The following is a 24,033-nucleotide window of genomic DNA, read 5'->3' on the forward strand; positions in this document are numbered from 1 at the left end:
GATAATTACGTTCAAAAATCATTATCATAAATATTGATTGTATTTCTTAACATATAATGATATATAAAGTATGACAATTTATTTGGTATTAAACCATTTTCGTTCAAAGTAGACGCGCCCGAACTATTCTTTCCCGATATCTTCAAACAATGGCATGTATCCCGTTTCCCCGTATATGAAATAACTGGCCGTCGAACGTCCAGATAACCGTATCCCCACATTTCAGAGCCATAAAGTAATATTGGTTTAACAGTTTTATTTAAAATAGTCAATTTGTAAGTCAATTGGTAAATTTAATCTATTTGAATCAGGCTGAACATCGATCTTGTGGCATGTTCTAAATAAGTGTAGTTTTTGCGAAAGAACCACTTCTATTAAAAATATGCCGAGGTATTTATATTCATTTACTATTTCGATTTGTTCATTTTTATAAGTGAAATGATAATTTCTTTGTCTCCCTTTTGAAAATACAACTATCTTGGTTTTAGAAATATTGACTGTAAGTTTCCAAATATCGCAATATCTTTCATATGTATTAAGCGCTTCTTTTAAGTCATTTGCTGTCTCGGCCATAATAACAGTGTCATCTGCATATAACAGAATAAAGATTTGTAAAAAATTGTTTAGCTCGTTTATATTCTGATCATTATGAAGCAAAATTCCACGTGTATTACTATTATTTTGAAAGAAATCTTTAAGATCGTTCAAATACATCGAGGAGAGTAAGGGAGATAAATTTTCCCTTGTATAATATATCATAACCGCGGGATTTTGCCCTAATTCTTTAAAATGTGTATTGTGCACTATGTACGTAGTATTGTTTTAAAGATTACAATAAATAGGTGACGAAGCAAATCTCAGTGCATATAACACTGAGATTTGCTTCTTATTGTCATCATAATTATGTTTAGGTTATTAACAATTATTTGAATAATCTTTATCTTACAAATAACAAATAACAGATATCGTCACAAAGAGAACATTGTCAAAATTTCATTCAACGAGGTGAGTGCTTTTGATCTGATTACATTGTCTTTAATAATATTTATTATTACATTACCTATTAATCTTATTGAAATTTACCAAACCATGAACTTGCAAAATGAATTTTCTCTCACTTCCTTGTATCGGACACTAGTCCTTGATTTAGATTCTATTATCGCTGTATTTAGTTAATCTTTCTTTCGATATTTTGCGATGTAGCAATAATTCAACATTTAAAGTTAATAATTGGGATTTATTTCAAATTAAATTTTCGATATTAGATATATGGCTCAATCACGGAGGTGTTGTTTTTCCTTATTCAATATGAAACTTTTTGGGCATTTGTTTTATTTCACTCTTGTTATACTGAATTGTTAAGGTTTTATTTTAGATAATATTTATTGCTTACAACTTTCATTTCTTTTTAAAGTTTTAGCGAAAAGGAAGAATAAAAATAAGAACAAAGGACTGTTTGACAGTATTCAGAAAAAAACCTTTTGTTACGACAGAAAGTTTGAGGATGTGGGTTGAATTGCCTATATTGCCTTTACCATTGGCAATTGTGTGCTGTGTTATCAATTTTATGCTACCTGGATTTGGTAATTATTATTATCATTAATAGTCAAGTCAAAGTATTTATTATCATAAACGTATATACATGTTTTCGCCACACATAATTTGCAGTTAGATTAACAATAGTAATATACAAATGTAATATTGAAAAGCATGAAAATATATAATTCATGTTTCATTTTCATGTTTTAACAAAAGTTTAAGATTAAAAGATTATTATTATTGTTATTATTATTATAATTATTATTATTATTATTATTATTATCGAATGAGAGATATCAATTTTCCTTGAAAATTTTGAAAATTGAAAACGATGCAAAGAAGGCTTTATAGCTGTGAAGACAGCAACCACGAGTGCCTACTTTATACATGAAAAAGGGTTACGGTTAAAGAGGCCTCGCCTCTTATTCACTAAATCATGTCACTAATTTACAAACTTTTATATCCTATCTTCACAATGTAAACAGGAACAATGATAGCCGGGTTTAGCTGGTGTTGTTGTGCACAAAAAATAGAATCTGAAGATCCTGAAGCTACTGATTGTGATGAGGAAGAGGACACTGATTGCGAAAGGTGCTGTGACTTGTGTTTGGCTGGCTTAAGACAACTTCTCGGGACAGTATGGATTGTTGGCTGGGTGTTTAGCTGCTACACAGGTGTAAAGCTTTTAGATATAAGTAGTAAGTATATGCAACAGCATATTGTATTGAATCAGCTTAAAATTACAACATGTATTTACATAGCTTTGCCGAAAATTGCGTGCTTCCAATACGTTTCTGTACTCATTTCCTTTATAAATAGAATTCATGAAATTGTTTGTACCTTTTGTAGATATTTATTGTTGTTTAAAATAATGATATGCTTTTCACTCGCTCTTAAATTTTACAATGTACAACATAACAAGGGCAACATAGTCGCAAAATACCCCCGTCACAAAAGCACAGAGATGTGGATATTATAGATATGAATATAGGATATATGTTCTGGGCATATACTGATAATATCTGAATATTGTATCATATTTAGTGGCATTGACTTTGCAAATATTCACCTTAATTACATGTGTCACACTTGTAGTCATTAAGCTACATTTGTGTTACAATCCCTCAATTAATGATGACAAAATGGTCCCTGTAAGCATCTTTAGTTCTATCTTACCTTTGACCTTGACATTTGTAACAGGGACCTGGATTATGCGTAGAATACTTAGCCTCACAATGGTGAACATTTGTGCCAAGTGACATTGAAATCACCGATAAATGTAAAAGTTTTGCTCCGTATAAGCATTTTTCAATGACCTGTAAGTGTGACCTTGACCTTTGATTTAAAGATCTGGTTCATGTACACGCCATTGTTCTCATAGTGATGAACATTTCTTTTAAAGTTTCATTAAAATTTCTCCATGTGTGATATGCTCAGGACAAACCTCTAAATTTAATCATCTTTAGTGGCATTGAACTTGCATATGTTTTTAACTTTAATTACATATTTCACATCCGTAGTCATGAAAATGACCATTTGTGTTTCAATCCCTCAATAAATGATGACTAAATGGTCAGAGTACAAATTTTCATACTTTTATAAGACCTTTATTTTGCACATGACATTCTGGTTCCAATGGTAAATATTTGTCCCAAGTTACATTGAAATCCGTAAATGAATGTTTAGCTCGGGACAAGGGCTTTTAATGACCTCTGAGTGTGACTTTGACCTTTGAGCTGGAGTTTTCGGTTATGCGCGCGACACAGATTCGCATAGAAGTGAACATTGACCGACATTGAGTGACATTGACCTTGCATGTATTTTTAACTTTAGTTCCATGTTTCACACCCGTAGTCATAAAAATGACAATATGTGTTTCAACTTTTTATAAATGACGACTTAATGGTCCATATACACATTTTCATATTTTTATCTGAGCTTTTACCCATATGTGTGACCTTAACCTTTGACGCAGAGACGTACATTTTGCACACGACACTCCGTCCTACAAAGGTGAACATTTGTGCTCAGTTACTCTATAATCCCTCTACGCATGTACACGTTTTACTCCGGACAAGCGTTCTTCAATGACCTCTCCGTGTGACCTTTGCCTTTGATCTTAAGATCTGATTTTTATGCACATGCCACTGCTTCTCATAGTGGTGAACATTTTTATGCTGTTTCATTAACATTCACCCAATGCGTGTAGGAGATATGCTCGGACAAAGTCTCTAAACCTTTTATCTAATCATCTTGAATGACCTTGACCTAACATATAATAAAATAAATTACATGTTTCACACATGTTTTACACCCGTAGACTTGATAATGACCATGAGTTATTCAATCCCTCAATAAATGTTGACTAAGTGGTCAGACGACATATTTCTATCTGAACGTTGATCCTATTTGTGATCTTGATCGTGGCTTGTAGACAGACATGGGGTAGTCATAATTGGTAATTTAATTTAATTAAAATCGATTACAATTTTTTGAGTAATCACAGTAATCAGTAATCATATTTTTTTCCTGTAATTTAATCACAATTTAATCAATTACATGACCAATTAAACAGTATTCACTATGATTACATGTATAATTACAATACAACAACAACAACAACAACAACAACAACATTTATTCAGCATAAAGCAATATCTAACATCACTTCTAGCCTACATATTAACATCTGTAGTAGTTACACATGAAATAAAAACACTACCATAAGACAAGAGAAAAGTCACAAATAAACAAGAACAGTAATTTAAGAGAGAAACTGTTTTGTTCAGTCAGAATTGGAATAAATTATTAAGTACAAAATGTAAAAAAGGAAAAATAAAATATATGAAATAATTTTTTTTTCAAGAAAAGCTAGATGAAAGCTGATAATTAGTTATTCAAGTTCTTTTCGAAGTTTATTTGCAAAGTATAAGTATTTCGAGAGATTTGCTATTTCTTTTTTATTTTTTGTCATCATCAAAATGAATGATCAAATTTATTTAAAGATGGTCATGTATAATAATTACGTCGCAGATATTTCTTTCTAATATTTGAGTATAATGGACAAGTTAATAGGAAGTGATATTCGTTTTCAACCACATTTAGATTACAAAATTGACATATTCTTTCACTTCTTATTACATTATTATACCTTCCTCGTTCAATTTCTAGGTTATGTGATGACAGACGAAACCTAGTTAGTGCTATTTTGAATTTTTTGTCTATCGAATAATTATCAAGATATGATTCAAGTTCAAATGAATGTTTAAATCTACTATAAGTTAGAAGTCTCTGTGAGTTATTAATTTCACTGTACCAAAACTGGGTGTATTGATCAAAAATTCTTTGTTTAATAGCATTTAATATATATTCCTGATTTCCTTGATTTCGCCATAATATCTGACATCCCTAAATTATCTAACATTGTTTTTTATTTGAAATGCCCAATTAGAACCGTTATATGTAATATTTCTATCTAAATCACTAACTATCATGTTATATATGTGTTTAACAGCAGAATTGCCATTCAAGTTTTGTGTTTCTACACCAATACCTAATCATATTAACCTTTCTTACTATTTTCATTGGAAATCTACCGAGTTCACCATATAGTCCGATTAAGTTTGTAGAATTATTTACGACAAGTATTTTTCGACAGAATTTAGTGTGAATCAGCTCAATATCTTTACCTTCGTTTCCACCCCATATTTCCGAGCAGTAGTTTAATATAGATGAAATCATTGTATCAAATAATTTACATTTTTCAGAAACCTTAAATTCGAATTGATTAAACACAGAAAATAAACTAAATAAAGCTTTTGACGCATGCTCTGCAATACATTTTTGCGTTCTATACCAATTACCGTTTTTAAAAAAATAAACATCCAAGTATTTAAAGGATGAAACCACCTCTAGTTTTTCGCCATAAAGATAGAAATCGTGATTTGTCGGTCTCCCTTTTTCAAAAATCATGACTTTCGTTTTACTTGTGTTTATTTTTAAACAAAATGTATTGCAATAATTTTCTACATCGTTTAATAAATACTGTTCACGAACATCATGAACATAAGAGAAGAACTCGGGTCTCCCTGTTTGACCCCTTGATGTGAGTTGATGAAACTGGAATGGATTTTTCCATTATGTTTCAATGCAGAGCGAACAACAGAATACATAGATTTTATAGCATTAATCATTTTTGTACTTATGTTTTGATTTATCAATTTTTGCCATAGTATAGAGCGGTTAATCTTATCGAAACATTTTTCGTAATCAATAAATATTGTATAAAGTTTTTTACCGCTATTTAATACTTTTGATATGATAGAATGTAAAATAAATATACAGTCTACCGTACTTTTTCCCTTTTGAAAACCAAATTGACAATTTGATAATTTTTCATACTTTTCACTCCATGCGGTTAATCTATTTAGGAGTATTTGCGAGTAGATTTTTGACAAGATGTTATTTAGTGTAATACCTCGATAATTCTTCGCTTCCTTCTGATCCCCACCTTTAAATATAGGCACAATATAACCTAACCCCATGATTCAGGATATTCTGCTGTGTCAAATATTTTATTGAAAAGAACAACCAGGTTTGTGAAATAATATCGTATGACGTTTTAATTATTTCTGCTGAAATATTATCCGGACCGGGTGATTTAAAACTATTTTGTTTAAATACAGCCTTTTTTATCTCCGATTCAGTAATTGGTAAAATTTAGCTCTTTCATCTTCGACATTTTCTGTATATAGATCTTCATCTATTATGTTTTGAGTTGTATTTTCACCTAAAAGATTGTTGAAATGGTCATGTAATTCTTCAATACTTATTTCAGCATTATTAGAAGTTGACTTTTTATTGGACTGTTTTATAGATTTCCAGAATTTTCTGGGTTCCTTTAAGGCTATGCTTTCTAATTTTTGCCCTTCTTGTACTTTAAAGCGATATTTTGTTTTTTGCTTCACCTTATTATATTTTTTACGGAATTAAGTGAAGTTCATTCTATTTTCTAAAGTATTATTCTTTAAAAATGCATTTCTTGCTTTTTTAAAATCTTTTTTTGCATTATAGCAATTTTCATTAAACCATTTTGGACGTACATGATTTTGTGTGTGTTTTCCATTGTGACGAGAATGTTTGCCAAACGTCGATAATGCATTTGTGTGCAATAATTCTGTTAAACTTGTAACTTGATTGTCAATAGATAAATCACAATAATTTCCTGAATACGTTTTATAAATATCATTTAAAATACATGATAAGCTAAAAAGAATGGTGAATTAAATGCAGTCACCCATGTCAGATTTGATGACACCTGTGTTTTAATTAGTTGATGAATGTGTGACGCCGTGGTCGTTGGGGCGTTACTCTTTAACCCGTATCTCTATATAGAAGAAAGACGATAGTTTAAGAAATAATTTCAACTTTATTTAGCAGTCACAATTTTGATATGTGTCAATATACAGTTTTACGCATAATGTGTATCAATATTAAAATAATACAATTTTAATGCATATGTAATTATGTATATTTAACAGAGAAGATTGAAATCACATAAAGTTAAAACATAATAAACAATTGACTAATTAACTAATATTGTACATAATAAATGAACATATTTCATTTTCAAAAATTTAAGCTTTAAAACAAATTAACAAACTATTCTATTTGGAAATTAGTCTATATAAATAGAACAATTTTATACTTTTCAAAAACAACTAGTTTTGGGGAAAACTGTTTTATTTAAACACTTGCTTAACAAGTAAGAAGTACCAAGGGAAAGCATCCATGAAGATTATAATGATTGACAAACAAAAATTTAAAACCTTAATATTAAGTATGAACATTTCTTTTAAAACCTTATGTTTAAGTATATCAAAAAGAGTCAGTAAATTGCATTATTTGAAACAAATTTATCTTCATGTATGATAAATTGAAAATTTCTCTTAAAAGAAATAATAGACTGAACAAAATTCATGTTCATTATATCTTTGTACAAAAACATTTACTATTCAATATTGCTACATGAAAATTATTTGAAACAAACGTTTATTGTAAAATGAAAAATTTACTTTAAACAAGAAAAGAATAATAAAAGAGGACTAACCTATATAAAAGTAAGACGATAGTTTAAGAAATAATTCCAACTTTATTTAGCAGTCACAATTTCGCTATGTTACTTGCTAACTTTCGTCTTGATTTTTATACAGATAGATTATGACATTGAGCCCTACAAGGGTTTTAGCACCATATGTTTTTACATTTGCAAACAATATCGCTTAATCAGCCAAACAAAGATAGATTATCACTTTGTCCAGAAGGTAATTTACTTAGTCTGTCACTTTAGCACCCTTGTTCCTGTTCCTCAATCACACAGGCATTTGAACAAAGATTTAATACAAACTAAAGTATTTACATTTAAGTGTGTAAATCAAGATGTTTTATGGTTTCAAAAAAAACTTGCTAAAAACCTAACAGCTTGTCTCTACTTTAGTGTCAGAAAGATTTATGTAAAAATTTACAAGATCTTAAGAAATAGAAAAAAAGAATAATTACAAATTATCAAAGTCTGAAATGTACAGTCAAGTAATTCTTCAAAACTATTATAAAATATTTTATAAAATGACAAAATAAACATAATCATACATACAAGAAATATTCAATTATCATAATTGTTTTTTTTATAACAATATATTGAAAAACAGATTAAAAGCAACTCATAATATATACATCTATAAAAAAATAATAATAATTTCATATGATTTATAATATGAAATTATTACGTAATACAACAGTATGGACAATTTCTTGGCTTTCTAATAATTCCCCCCTGCTTTATGACTTTGGTCCCCAAAGTTTGAAATGTAGAAATGTCCAAAGTAAATGAAAACACACATATAAAGCAATAATATATACAATATGGATACACAATGTTTTACGCAATGTTGCTATGGCAAGAAGCATTCCTCAAACAATGCAAAGCAAAACATAATATTATATTGCTGAAAGAATCCCAGAATGAGAAGTATGCAAATATGTGAAGAATGGCCTTGACAAAATTTTCTTTAGTTTAAAACTTGTCCATAAATTCAGTTTGATTTCTGAAGGAATGGTAATAATGTCATCAGTTAATGACTGTGGGCACATTGGCAAACTGTAAATGAATAATTTATCGTTTTATGAATTAATGCATAGTTCAGCCTAAGAATATATGTTTTGAGATACTGCACAAGACCACACAATACTTAGAAGCAACAGGGTAATCATGATACCTCGGTCATTTGTGAACCCTGAAAGTAAGGAGAGGTTGATAAAATGCCAGTAGTGAACCAAAGTTAGAGAGAGATAGCAACATATAAGAGATGTCGAAGGGATCACTACTGATATTCTATATTAATACAAGGAAAGTGAGGAAAATAGAGTTTACTGCAGTATACGTTCAAGTTTAGCCTTAGCAATGAATACACAAGACAGCTTAATTTATAGTGTGAGATTTCGTGAAGAACCTAGAGTTAAATTTTCTTTTCTTGCCCTGTTTTGTGTGAGTTTTTAAGAATTCATGAATTATTTTTTTGTTAACAAATGGTTCATGTATCCAATCTCTATGATTGTCTGGCCAGAGAATATAGAACCATTGTTTTTGTCCTGATCGTTTAGCATTTATTATACGAATATCGTCTGTCAAAGCAGATCTGTATTCTTCAATTAACTGATCAGTTTTATCATCATCATTTAGCTGAGCCTGTTTTGATGTTATTTGTTTCTGCACAGGTTCCTGCGATAAAGTTTGTTTTTCTGCATTCACCTGAGTAGAAGGTTGATCAAGGGAAGGAATGCACCTATCATTTTGTAGTGGATTTCCTATCTGATCACTTGGAGTGTCCTCTGGACCTCGGTCATGATAAATTTTTAATTTGCAGGCATTTTTCAATGATTGCACTATCTTATCATTTTGTAAGTTCTTAAGTTTGTATGTGAAATTGGGACCTAATTCTATAATTTCATATGGTCCTACCCATTTTTCAGTTAATTTAGGTGATAAGCCTTTTTGTACCTTTTCCTGCTTTAGCAAGACTTGGTTGCCTACCCTAAATGTAGGAGTTTTTGTTTTAACATCGTAACGAGTTTTAGACTTGTCATTTTGTTCATTCATATTAGTTTTTGCAATTTCATGAGATATTTTTAGTTTTTCTATCAATTGTTCGAAATGCTGTCTTACATCTAGCCCTAAGGTTGGTTTTGGAATAAGAGTAGTATCAATTGGTAATCTCATAGGCCTACCAAACATAAGCTCATGTGGACTGTACCCAGTACTTTCGCATGGCACAGCCCGAAAGGCCATCATGATACTAGACAACAAAGAGTGCCAGTTTGTTTGGTCTTTGTTAATGTAAGATCTCATAGTTTGAACTATTGTACTATTTCTGCGCTCACATGTTGAGTTTGTCTGGGGGTGATAACTGCTTGTGTGCAGTCGTTTTACTTCAAACAACTCACACAATGCTTTGACCAATTTAGACATGAAGTTCTGACCCCTGTCAGAGACCAGTGTGTGAGGAGCACCATACCTAGTAAATATTTCATTATAAAGGATATTTGCAACGTCTTTAGCTTCAGTTTTAACTAAAGGGAATGCTTCGGTCCATTTTGTAAAGGAATCTACAACTAATATTACATACTGGTAGCCTTCTTTTGATTTTGGAAGGGGGCCAAGTATATCTATATGTACCCTAGAGAATGGCTCACCAATTGGCAAAGGACTTAAAGGAGGAGGTGGTTTATTACGTGCAACTTTTACTCGTTGACAAACATCACAAGTTCTGATATACTCTTCAATTTCTTGGAACATTTTTGGCCAAAAATATTTATCGCGTAAAGCATGATGTGTTTTCTTTAATCAAAAATGACCACCTCCAGCCAAGCAGTCATGGAATGCATGAAGTAATGCTTTTCTTTTTGTTTTGGGGACAGCTACCTGAATATGGAGTTTATTGAAATCAATTTTCTGGTCTTTTTGATTTTTTGATCTAGCAGTATATAAATGATATAATACTCCATTACTCATTACATATTGGTTGTTTGCCTCAGCTGAAATTGTATTTGCTCTATCACTATTATTAGGCAAAATTCCATTCTCAATGTAATTTATAATGTCTTTAAAATCTGAGCATTCTCTTTGTTCTTTTGCTATGTCATTCAAATCTAGTTCAGTGTCAGTGACATTAATATTTTGATGTGTTGTAGATGTAGAGCTACATTTACCTGGGATATTGTCAGTATTATTCGTAACATTATCACCTGGTTTAGTAGTCACATCACAATCACTCTTACTGTTTACAGTATTTACATTTTCAAACTGGAATGTTTTTGTATATGATATGGTGTTGCTACTTTTCTTGTCAGATTCATTTAGAAGGTTCTTACAAGAATTTATATCCTGAATTTGAATATTTTTAGTTTTATTTGATTCTTTTGTTTTATTCAACTGGTCATAATCAATTCGTGATATTGCATCGGCATTGGCGTTTTTAATACCTGGTTTATGTATTATTTCAAAGTCATAACTTTGTAAGAAAATGCTCTATCTACCAAATTTACCACTAGGTTCCTTTTTGTTTGCAAGCCATTTTAATGCATGGTTATCTGTATAAATGGTGAAATGTTTAGTAGAAAGATAATGTTTATATGCATTTATCCCACAGACTATAGCAAGACATTCTTTTGAATAGACATCCCATTTTATCTCATTAGAATTTAATGCACGACCCCCATAGCAAATTACATATTCTTTATTTCCTTCATCCTTTTGTCCTAATATATATGAAATTGCAGAACCACTAGCATCGGTGGACAAAATGAATTCTTTATTCATGTCTGGGAATCTTATAATTGGAGGTGAAAGAAGTGCACTTTTCAAAATTGCAGATGACTTTTGACAGTTTTCAGACCAGTCAGTTGGTGAGAATTTTTCACCAACTTCCTTTTTCAATAAGGCATTTAATGGAACACAAATTTTTCCAAAATCTTTTACAAATCTGCGGTAATAATTGCATAGTCCAAGAAATCCCCTTAAAGACTTTTTGGTCCTAGGAACAGGAAATTCTTTGATTTTTTCAGTGTTAGAAGGATCTACTTGAACTCCTTTGGCAGACAAAATGTGACCTAAAAACATTACTTGTTCTACTCCAAATTTACATTTTGAAGGTTTCAAAGTGAGGTTGGCATCTCTTAATCTCTGAAAAACCTCATTTAAATGTTGTAAATGAGTATCGAAGTCCTTTGAAAACACTAAAATGTCATCAATATATACAAGTACATATTTCCAATTTTGTCCCTTTAAGACATGCGACATAAGTAATTGAAAACTCATTGGCGCGTTACGAAGTCCGAACGGCATTCTAAGAAATTCAAAAACACCTTCGTGTGTAACAAGTGCAGATTTTTCACGCGTTTCTGGGTCAAGTTCCAATTGGAAATATACCGAGTTTAACTCTAATGTAAAAGATCTTGTAGCTTTACTTCCACAAAGAGAGTCAAAAACATCTCCTCATCTCGGAAGTGGCTGTGAAATGGGCTTAGTTATAAAATTAAGTTTGCGGTAATCAACAGCAAACCTTCAACTATTATCTTTTTTCTTGACCAAAACTACGGGTGAATTCCAAACACTAGTAGACCTTTGAGCTATGTTATCTTTTAAAAATTGATTGGTTTGTTTTTCAATTTCAGCTCTTTTCCTGGGTTTTGACGATAAGGTGCTGACTTTACAGGTACAGCATCAGGGAATGTTTCAATTTTATGTTTACATAAACCAGTTTTGCCAATATTTTCTAATGAAGTTGAGAAAACATCTTTGTTTCTCATAAAAAGATTTTGTAATCTCATGTTTTGTTCCACTGTAAGGTTTTTATGACTAACTTCAAATTCAATTTCATCAGTAAAATCAGGCACATAGTCATCTGTTTTTGAATCTATATCTATATTTGAAACATTGCTGGTGCTAGTGTCAAAGGATTTGTCATCTTCAAAACAAAATACATCATTTTCAACAACAGCATGAACATTAGCAAGTATGCCAGATTTTGACAAGTAGATGTCTTCATTAGTTGGGTTTGCCAAGTTCATAACAGTCTTACTATTTTTGGTAGTAACTAAACACCTAGCACCAACAATATTTGTTCCTTGGAGATTCTCAGAGGGTTCAAGTAACAATGTTTCATTTTTGTGATTCTTAGAAATACGGACATTTATGATTGATTCTGAATTAGCTTTTAGGATTTGGGGTTTAATACACCTAGCATAGCCTAGTTTACTGCTTTGTATCATGGCAACCGAAATATCAGTTGTTGTGAATCTTACATAATTGTGCTGAAAATCTACAACACATTTGTAATATGTCAAAAAGTCTAGTCCTATGATTATTGGATGATGGAGTTCCTTTAGAATGATGAATTTTTGTTCAAACACTAAGCCTGAAATTTGTATAGGTAATACTATGGCACCATCTACTCTATGGAACTCACCACCTACACCTCTAACAAGTTGTATTTTTGAAGGGATGATTTGATCATTAAAATTTGGTATTAAATTTTCTAATAAAGATCTTTGTATACAGCTAACATTGGCACCTGTATCAATTAAAGATTGGATTTTCCTTTCCCTGAGTTCTACATGCATAGTATTTTTCACAAAAGAAGCAGTCAAACAAACAACATTTTCAGCAACATCATCAGGGATTTCAGTGTTTTGATTAATCTTACTTATCTTTTGAGTATTTCCTATTTTATCATTTTCAGCTTGAGTATTTTTGCAATTTTTATGATTTAAATCATATCCAGAAGTCTGGGTAGAACCATCATTTGTCTGATAATTAGCACCTACTGAAAGTTGAGTTTGAGTACTAGCACATTTTGTAAAAGTTTTATTTTCTAAAGTTTTACTGTCAGTACAACTAGGCTGTAAATTGCTATTTTCTTCAATTTTAGCACTTAAATTTGAGTTTTCACTGTTAGAATCATTTAAAGAGGACTTTAGACAAGTTTTATCCTTCAAATTTAAATTTTTTAACCTAGTTTTTCTCCTTTTATCTTTATTAATCTGTAAGGTGTCTTTGCTAACATTTGCAGTTTTACCAGACATGTGCCCAGCTGTAATGATGTAATGATATTACAGACAGGCGCGCAACCCTAATGGGTACCATTTGCCTCTTCATTGAGACGTTTAAAACAATATTGATAAAGATGGCCAACTTTAAAACAATGATTACAAGTTATATCTCTAGCTTTGCATTGATTTAAAGAATGTTTCTTACCATTCCCGCAACGCTAACATCCTATTCCATTTTGTCTAAGTGGCGAAGGGAAATGTTCTGGTTTGTTGGGTACTGGTGCTGGTTGATGTCGTCTCAGATCCTGATGTTGGTAAGCTGGATGCCTTGGTCTGGGGACCCAGCTATTTTGTGGTGGCCTCTGTTAAGACCTACTTTCCATACTGGCAATTTTGTCTGCCAATCCTTGAATTTGCGCTGTTAGAATATCAGTAAAGGCAGCCACATTTGATGTATTCGAAAAGCCAAGAGTTCTCTCAGCCAAGTGGGTTGCCTTTCTAAGTTCCTCAACCGTTTGTAAATTTTGAGGCATAACAATCTGTCTCAATTCCGGTTTCAATCCTCGTAACACAATTGAAATGAGGAGCTGCTCAGGACAACCCCTCTGATTCGTTGCACTTAACACACGTGTAAAAAATGATGAAGATGGTTCACCATGTTTTTGCTGCAAATTCTAAAAGCTTTACTGTCCCGTCACTGCCATCAAATCGAGAAATTAATCCATCGCATAATGTGGGATAATCATCCTTAGTTTCCTCATCTAGTGAGTTATAGAAGGCCAGGGCATGATCACTGAGGAAGAATTGAATCATCTTGGCCTTCCTTTCTTCATCCAGATTTAACAGATCACAGTAACTATTATACTGTGTAAGCCAGTCAACAGCCTTTTTGCCTGGACAGCCATCAAATTTTGGCATTTCAAGTCGGTGAGCCATTTCTAAATTTAAATTGTTCACAGGAGGATCTAAAAATGTATCGGTAGTTATGGCACTGATATCACTGAGATGTAGTGAATTGTCACTTTCAGAATCTTCTCCGTTATCTATAGGCTGAGGCGGATTGGGCTGCGGAAGAGATGGCTGACCTCAGATAATAATGGTTTGAGTTAATGGGATCACTCATGGAAAATGAAAAATCGTACCCGGATTCTCCACCAATGTGTGACGCCGTGGTCGTTGGGGCGTTACTCTTTAACCCGTATCTCTATATAAAAGAAAGACGATAGTTTAAGAAATAATTCCAACTTTATTTAGCAGTCACAATTTTCGATATGTGTCAATATACAGTTTTACGCATAATGTGTATCAATATTAAAATAATACAATTTTAATGCAATTATGTATATAAAACAGAGAAGACTGAAATCATATAAAGTTAAAACATAATAAACAATTGACTAATTAACTAATATTGTACATAATAAATAAACATTTTTCATTTTCAAAAAAAATAAGCTTTAAAACAAATTAACAAACTATTCTATTGGGAAATTAGTCTATATTAATAGAACAATTTTATACTTTTCAAAAACAACTAATTTTGGGGAAAAGCTGTTTTATTTAAACACTTGCATGCTTAACAAGTAAGAAGTACCAAGGGAAAGCATCCATGAAGATAAGATTATAATGATTGACAAACAAAAATTAAAACCTTAATATTAAGTATGAACATTTATTTTAAAACCTTATGTTTAAGTATATCAAAAAGAGTCAGTAAATTGCATTACTTGAAACAAATTTATCTTCATGTATGATATCAAAATAAATTGAAAATTCCTGTTAAAAGAAATGATAGAATGAACAAAATTCATGTTCATTATATCTACGTACAAAAACATTTACTATTCAATATTGCTACATGAAAATTATTTGAAACAAACGTTTATTGTAAAATGAAAAATTTACTTTAATAATAAAAGAATAATAAAGGAGGACTTACCTATATAAAAGTAAGACGATAGTTTAAGAAATAATTCCAACTTTATTTAGCAGTCACAATTTCAATATGTGACTTGCTAACTTTCGTCTTGACTTTTATACAGATAGATTATGACATTGAGCCCTACAAGGCTTTTAGCACCATATGTTTTTACATTTGCAAACAATATGGCTTAATCAGGCCAAACAAAGAAAAAAGGAAATTCTTACATGATAGATTATCACTTTGTCCAGAAGGTAATTTACTTAGTCTGTCACTTTAGCACCCTTGTTCCTGTTCCTCAATCACACAGGCATTTGGACAAAGATTTAATACAAACTAAAGTATTTACATTTAATTGTGTTAATCAAGATGTTTTATGGTTTAAAAAAAACTTGCTAAAAGCCTAACAGCTTGTCTCTACTTTAGTGTCAAAAAAGAGTTATGTAAAAATTTACAAGATCTTAAGGAATAGAAATAAAGAATAATTACAAATTATCAAAGTTGGAAATGTACAGTCAAGTAATTCTTCAAAACTATAATAAAATATTTTATAAAATGACAAATTAAACATAATCATATATACAAGAAATATTTAATTATCATAATTATATTATAACAATATATTGAAAAATAGATTTAAAGAAACCCATAATATATACATGTATATAAATAAAAATCATAATAATTTCATATATGGACAATTTCTTGGCTTTCTAATAAAAAGATCACTGACAGATTGACCCAATACATAAATGATTGTCACAATTATACCACTTAAATTTAGCTGTGAAATTATAACAATGGCCTGGATAGGTATTTTATCACTTATATGGTTATATTTTCTGTTACATTTTGGTATTGTTAAGTCCATGTAGAAGCAAAAAGTATCTTTACTCCTACGAGGTGCCTCCTGAAACCAAATACATTTGAAAAACTAATGAACATTAAATGTAATATGAGAATGTAGCTTAGTAAATAGGAAGCAACACATGTACATATGTAGACTGAATTAATTACTGTAAAACTAAGATGGATTATTTTTTTGTACATTTGTTGTATTGAAATGTTCAATAAAACGATAGTGTTGAACCATTGCATTTCTTAACTTATGTACATGAAATCAGTAATCATAAATGTAATCTGATTACTCATGTCAGTAGTCAGTAATTTAATCAATTACAATGTCAAAATGGAGTAATCAATAATTTAATTTAATCAAGCATTTTAACAAATAATCATAATTTAATTGATTACAATTGTCAAGTAATCGCCCCATGTCTGCTTGTAGATGCCTGAATTTTTACTCGACACTTACAATGGTAAACATTTGTGTCAAGTTATAATGAAATCCCTTTATGCGTGTATCAGTTTTTCTCCGACAAGCGTATTTCAATGACCTTTAAGTGTAACCCTGAACTTTAACATATCATCGACATAGCTTCTCATAGTGAGAACATTTCTCTGAAGTTTCATTTAAATTCCTCCATGCGTTTAGGACAAAATTAGAGGCCGACCGCCAGACCGCCGGTCCACCAGATCGCTCGCCAGTTGGGAAACTATAATATAACGAACGGGTGTATAAATACAAGCGCAGCTTTAAAGGACCTCAACTGAGGTTTATAAGCCTAAATACAGAACTTTTTAATTTTTCACATCGATAAACATGAGCGGTTAAAACCGAAATATAAATAAAATATAACTAAGAAATTGCAAGAAAAACATTAAAAATTGTATGTTTGTGCTATTCTCAGTCCGATTTGATTGAAAAACGTTTAAACGCTTTTCAATTTTGGATCATTTTTATATGCCCTAAAGGCCTATTATGTTATACCCCCTGGCGTCCGTCTGTCCGTCCGTACGTCCGTCCGTCCGTTAGCAATTTGGTTTCCGGAGCATAACTTAAGTTCCATTTGGCCCACAATGTTCAAACTTCATAGGATGATTGCCCATATTGGGTAGAAGACCCCTATTGATTTTGGGGTCAAAAGATCAAAGGTCAAGGTCACTATAACCTTATAACTGAAAAGAAGTTCCATTCGACCAACAATGTTCAAACTTCATAGGATGATTGTCAATATTGGGTAAAAGACCCCTATTGATTTTTGGGTCACAAGGACAAAGGTCAAGGTCACTATTACCTTGATACTGAAAACAGTTTCCGGAGCATAACTTAAGTTCCATTCGACCCACAATGTTCAAACTTCATAGGATGATTGTCCATTGTAAGTAGAAGACCCCTATTGATTTTGGGGTCAAAAGGTCAAAGGTAAAGGTCACTATGACCTTAAAACTGAAAACAGTTTCCGAAGCATAACTTAACTTCCAATTGACCTACAATGTTCAACTTCATAGGATGATTGTCCATATTAGGTAGAAGACCCCTATTGATTTTGGGGTCACAAGGTCAAAGGTCAAGGCCACTATGACATTAAAGCTGAAAACAGTTTCCGGAGCATTACTTAAGTTCCATTCGACCCACAATGTTCAAACCTCATAGGATGATTGTCCATATTAGGTAGAAGACCCCTATTGATTTTGGGGTCAAAAGGTCAAAGGTCACTATAACCTTATAACTGAAAACAGTTTCCGGAGCATAACTTAAGTTCCATTAGACCAACAATGTTCAAACTTCATAGGATGATTGTCAATATTGGGTAAAAGACCCCTATTGATTTTTGGGTCACAAGGACTATCAAGGTCACTATTACCTTGATACTGAAAACAGTTTCCGGAGCATAACTTAAGTTCCTATTGACCCACAATGTTCAAACTTCATAGGATGATTGTCCATATTGGATAGAAGACCCCTATTGATTTAGGGGCCACAAGGTCAAAGGTCAAGGTCACTATTACCTTGATACTTGAATCAGTTTCAAGAGTATAACTAAAGTTCCATTTGGCCCACAGTGTTCAAACTTCATATGATGATTGTCCATATTGGGTAGAAGACCCCTATTAATTTTGGGGTCAAAAGGTCAAGGGTCAAGGTCACTATATCCTTAAAACTGAAAACAGTTTCTGGAGCATAACTTAAGTTCCATTTGGCCAACAATATTCAAACTTCATAGGATGATTGTCCATATTGGGTTAAAGACCCCAATTGATTTTGGGGTCACTAGGTCAAAGGTCAAGGTCACAATTACCTTTAAACCAAAAATAGTTTCCGGAGCATAACGTAAGTTCCATTTGGCCCACAATATTCAAACTTGATAGGATGATTATCCATATAGGGTAGAAGACCCCTATTGATTTTGGGGTCACAAGGTCAAAGTCACTTTTACCTTAATACTGAAAACAGTTTCTAGAGCATAATTAAAGTTCCATTTGGCCCACAATATTCAAACTTCTGAGGATGACTGTCCATAAAAGGTAGAAGACCCCTATTGATTTTGGGGTCACAAGGTCAAAGGTTAAGGTCATTATTAATAACTTAAGTATTAATCAACCTACAGCTGTAAAATTTTATAGGATGAATAGTGAATTCCATGTCTTACAAATGCTTCATCCTTACTAAAAAAAACACTTTCGGGCATATAATGCTCCGCCTAGCGGTGCTCTTGTTCACTACTATATTAATTATTCTGGAAAAACGAAGCGAGCGAATGATCTGAAATTTTCCACATAAGTTATTAGTATAGATCTACATCAAATGGAGTAATAATCTCAACAAATTATTTCCAGTCCCGTCACGTCAAAACAACCTAAGTGGAGTCCCTTTAAAGGGGCATGTTTTCAGATTCTAGCTAATTTTCAAAATTTTGAAAATGAATATAAAACTATTGTGAAGTGATCATAATCAATCATTAATTTGCACATAACATCATGTATATTATTACTTGAAACTTTTTACATTTCTTAAGATCTTAGTACATTTTTCTCAAGTTTGATTTTAAGCTCACCTTATCTAGCTCAGGGTAAGTTTTAGGATCGCTGAATGTCCGTCGTTTGTCGTCCGTCCAAACTTGTTCGTTAACAATCTAGCGGTCACATGTTTGCCTCAATCAACATCAACCTTTGCCAGCATGGTTATCTAGGTATTGCTTTGGTGAGTTCGAACATGGGTCATCTCGGATAAAAAACTAAGTCACATTTGCTAAAAATAGAAAAACCTTCTTAACACTCTAGCGTTCACATTTTTAACTCAATCTTCATCAAACTCTGTCAAGATGCTTATGTAGGTAATAGCCCGGATGAGTTCGAACATGGGTCATCTCGGATCAAAAACTAGGTCACAGGAGCTGAAAATAGAAAAACCTTGTTAACACTCTAGCGGTCACAATTTTGCCTCAATCATCATCAAACTCGGTCAGAATGCTTGTCTAGGTGATAGCTCGTATGAGCTCGAACTTGGGTCATCTCGAATGAAAAAACTAGGTCACAGAAGCTTAAAATAGAAAAACCTTGTTAACACTCTAGCGGTCACAATTTTTACTCGATCATCATCATCAAACATGGTCAGGATGCTTGTCTTTGTAATTGCTCAAATGTGTTTGAACATTGGCCATCTCGGATCAAAAACTAGGTCACATTTGCTAAAAATAGGAAAACCTTGTCAACACTCTAGCGGTCACATTTTTCACTCATTTATCATCAAACTTGGTCGGAATGCTTGTCTAGGTAAATGCTCGAATGAGTTCAAACATAGGTCATCTCAGATGAAAAACTAGATCACAGGAGCTAATAATAGAAAAAAATTGTTAACACTCTAGTGGCTTCTGTTTTGATCCAAATATCCTGGAATTTGGTCCGAAAGTTTGCTCTGATGATTTCTTGGTCAAGTTTGAATATGGGTCACCTTAGGTCAAAAACTAGGTCACACCTCCCAAATATGGAAAAAGCTTCTTAGCACTCAAGAGGTCACATTTGTGACTCAACTATCATCAAACTTGGTCAGGATGCTTGTCTAGAAAATTGCTCGGATGAGTTCGAACATGGGTCATCTTGAATGAAAAACTAGGTCACAGGAGTTAAAAATAGAAAAATCTTGTTAACACTCTAGTGGCTGCTTTTATGATTCAAATATCCTCGAAATTGGTCTGAAAGTTTGGTTTAATGATTGCTAGGTCAAGTTTAAATATCGATCACCTGGGTTAAAAAACTAGGTCACACTGCCCAAATATGGAAAAACCTTGTTAACACTCCAGTGGTCACATTTTTTACTCAATTATCATCAAACTTTGTCAAGATGCTTGTCTAGATAATTGCTCGGATGAGTTGAACATGGGTCATCTTGGATGAAAAACTAGGTCACCGGAACTAAAATAGAAAAATTTTGTTAATACTCTATTGGCTACTGTTTTAATCCAAAATATCCTTGAAATTGGTCTGAAAGTTTGTTTTGATGATTTCTAGGTCAAGTTCGAATATTGGTCGCCTTGGGTCAAAATCTAGGTCACACTGCTCAAATATGTACACTAGTGGTCACATTTTTGACTCACCTGTCATGAAACTTGGTCTGAGTATGCATGTCTAGTTAATTGTTCGGATGAGTTCGATGGGTCAGGTGAGCGATCTAGGGCCATCTTGGCCCTCTTGTTTTCAATAGTTTGGCTCTGAAAGGCATGCAGCTTTCAGATTTTTTCCAGGTGAGCCATTTTTTATTTACTTATTTTCAGTAGACTATCATAACGGTAACAAAGTATATGCCATGAGGGTAGGGCGCATGGCTAGTTCCGCGTCCATTACCGAACAGCCAGGCTCAAATTCTAAACCTATTACTGAACAACCTAGCGGTCGCCCTACAGTCTCAAACCACCCAAATGTAGACCACAGGTTAAAGCTAGTAACAGATGTTTATACGATAAATGATGACAATAAAGAACAAAAAGTAATAGTTGTATACGACGAGAGTGTGACCGGTAAATTAGGAAATGACAGTGGATGGCATCCAGGTATCCTTTTTGTTCAACCTGAAACAGACGATGAAACAACTTCTAAAGATTCCGTTACGATTGAAAAATGATGATGCAGTGGATTGACAACAACAAGAAGAATAAAATAATCAAACTATTAATTAACTAGCTATATTATTTTAAGTTTCTAGAAACTAAGTTTATAATTTATGTCAATTTTTAGACTCATTACTAACAATAACTGATACTTTCACGATAAAGAATGGGTCTAGAGAGGTTTAAAAAAAGAAGTTTAAAAAAATAACATATATATGACGAGACCACGACCACCTAGTTTAAATACATGGATGATGGTGAAACAGATGATGGAAGCTCGACTGAAAAAATAACTTAATTGATTTAAAGCATATAAATACTATGCAGAAAGATATTTCGATTAATTATGTTAATGGGCAGCCTTAGTCTCTTCTTGGGTATTTTAGATGTTAATTGTTTTGGGTTATCTCGTCTTCAGAAACTCATCAGATTTAATTTACCCACTCCAATATCATCATATACCGGCAGAATTTAGCCTGTACATTCTTCTTGAAATAATGTTATTCAATCTGATTTACAAGAAAAGCATTGATGCAAAGCATCAAAGGGCGTCCAAACAGCAGGTGCAGATGAACTAGTAGATATATGATGACAAGATATTCTTATAAACTTTTCAATGGTTCATTGGGTTTTACCAGAATTGTATATCACTTTTGAATGAACGGACGAAAGACATTGTTCATTATTTATAACTTTGATCGGCATGCTAGAAATTAGAATATTACTTGTTATTTCTTTATGATCGTGATTATTAATAGCAACGGATATACATGTATACAATCATTTATAATCCATATGTGTAACGCATGATCAACACCATACTTGTGTAATTGTCCTTATTATGTTATTGTTATTAACGAGGACCCCCTCTTAAGGTATCTGATCACACTAAGTAACAATATGACACTTGTTATATTACCATGTTGATCATGTTGAGCATAATTGTTTATTATACAATAAATGTAATTTCTATTTTAATAAAAAAAATACAGATTTTATGAATATTGTTTTCTTTTCTTTTTTTGTGTGTGTTTTATGCGCTATTTTAATACTGAGTTTTTACGTTTACTACTATTTTAAGAATTCAATTGTCATAATGATCGACGATTATAAGTCAAAACTTAACTGGAAAAAGTCAGTAAATCATGGTTAATCTTTCAATTTATAATATTGTTTATTCTTAAACCATATACATGTACATTTGTATTTTTCTTTATCATTTTTTAAATTATCAATCAATTGAATAATTCATAAAATATGATTTGTAACTTTGAATAATTCCTCGAATCTTTACTAAACACGAATAACAAATTATATAAAATGTTTAAAGTTGATAGTGTCATATTAATGCCATAAAAATGTACATTTTTTCTCAATTATTGTACATATTTATTGTTTTTATCTCATATAGATAAAATATAACATGCGATTTGTGTTGTTGGTTTTTTTTTTTCGAATTGTATGTTTATGTATAATAATAATCAATCAATTCGAGAGTTGATCTGTGTTTATTAATTATTGTAGCCAAACTAAGTGACAAACATTCATTTTGAAAAAAAAGCTTATTTATCTGTAAAATATTTGTTCTGTTCTGTAACGATATCTACTCCAAAACCGGGAGAGACCGGACAATAAACGTGTGGTACTATTCGCCGGTCATTAGTAAATCCCGGAGAGACCGGGAATTACCTAGGAGTACATCCTCTATAAATAGATTTTCGGAATATTAAGGTCATCAACTCATCATTCTATTAACAGCTTTCGGAATAACATACCAAAATAACCCACTGTGTACTACAAAATGATAAGCAAAAATACCCCGAAGAGCGCGATTTATTGACGGAAAAGGTTATTTCATTTGAAAATGTTTGCATTGCGAAATTCTCCAGTTCGCCATTCATTGTACATATCGCAACTAATTAACAATCAAGCACCCTCATACCGATCGGAATGATCGGCTTTTATTATTGGCAACTATAAAAGGCTCGAGAAGTTGCTGTCGCCCTTTCACAAAATCTCATTTCATTCCAATAGGTGCCGCGCTTCGGCGCGGACGCCAAAAACGGCTGTTTAAATAAGATTTGGGTGGGGGCATGTTTTTTTTCTGTTGTTGTTATTGTTGTGTGTGTGTGTGTGTTTTTTTTTTGTGTGTGTTTTTGTTCTTGTTGTTTTGGGGGCGGGGTTTCAGAAAATATTTCAAAGTGACAAGTTTACACATATTATGCTTAATATTATATAATATCATAAATGTTCAAAGCTGTTTCAAATACGATTAGGCCAGAATGGAAGTCAGAGAGCTTCATTTGTTATGCGGTTTGAAATATTGTTGACTTAACACTTATATACACTTAACACTTAAACAATTATTTGCAATTTTACATTTACTTTAAGCATGTAAAGCCATCATGTTTTACTAAACATTGTTTTGATTGTTTATCCAAGTGAAGAATACTGATACGTGTTGTTTCTTCATATTTTTTCTTTCTCAAAACTCGGCTCTCTGACTTTATTTTGTTATAA

At 32.1% G+C, this 24,033-nt stretch overlaps 1 protein-coding gene across 1 annotated transcript; it reads left to right on the forward strand.

Moving 5' to 3' along the window:
• The first annotated feature begins 1,205 nt into the window (after nucleotides 1–1,205).
• On the forward strand, nucleotides 1,206–22,334 carry LOC132724557 (uncharacterized). Its single transcript, XM_060709440.1, has 3 exons — nucleotides 1,206–1,583; nucleotides 2,025–2,237; nucleotides 21,181–22,334. Exons 1-3 carry the CDS (start codon nucleotides 1,505–1,507, stop codon nucleotides 21,525–21,527), a joined length of 639 nt encoding a protein of 212 aa, XP_060565423.1. The 5' UTR covers nucleotides 1,206–1,504; the 3' UTR covers nucleotides 21,528–22,334.
• The last annotated feature ends 1,699 nt before the right edge of the window (nucleotides 22,335–24,033 follow it).

This window comes from Ruditapes philippinarum, unplaced genomic scaffold, assembly GCF_026571515.1.
Source record: "Ruditapes philippinarum isolate M1 unplaced genomic scaffold, ASM2657151v2 ctg257_1_1_1_1, whole genome shotgun sequence".
Lineage (NCBI taxonomy): Eukaryota > Metazoa > Mollusca > Bivalvia > Venerida > Veneridae > Ruditapes > Ruditapes philippinarum.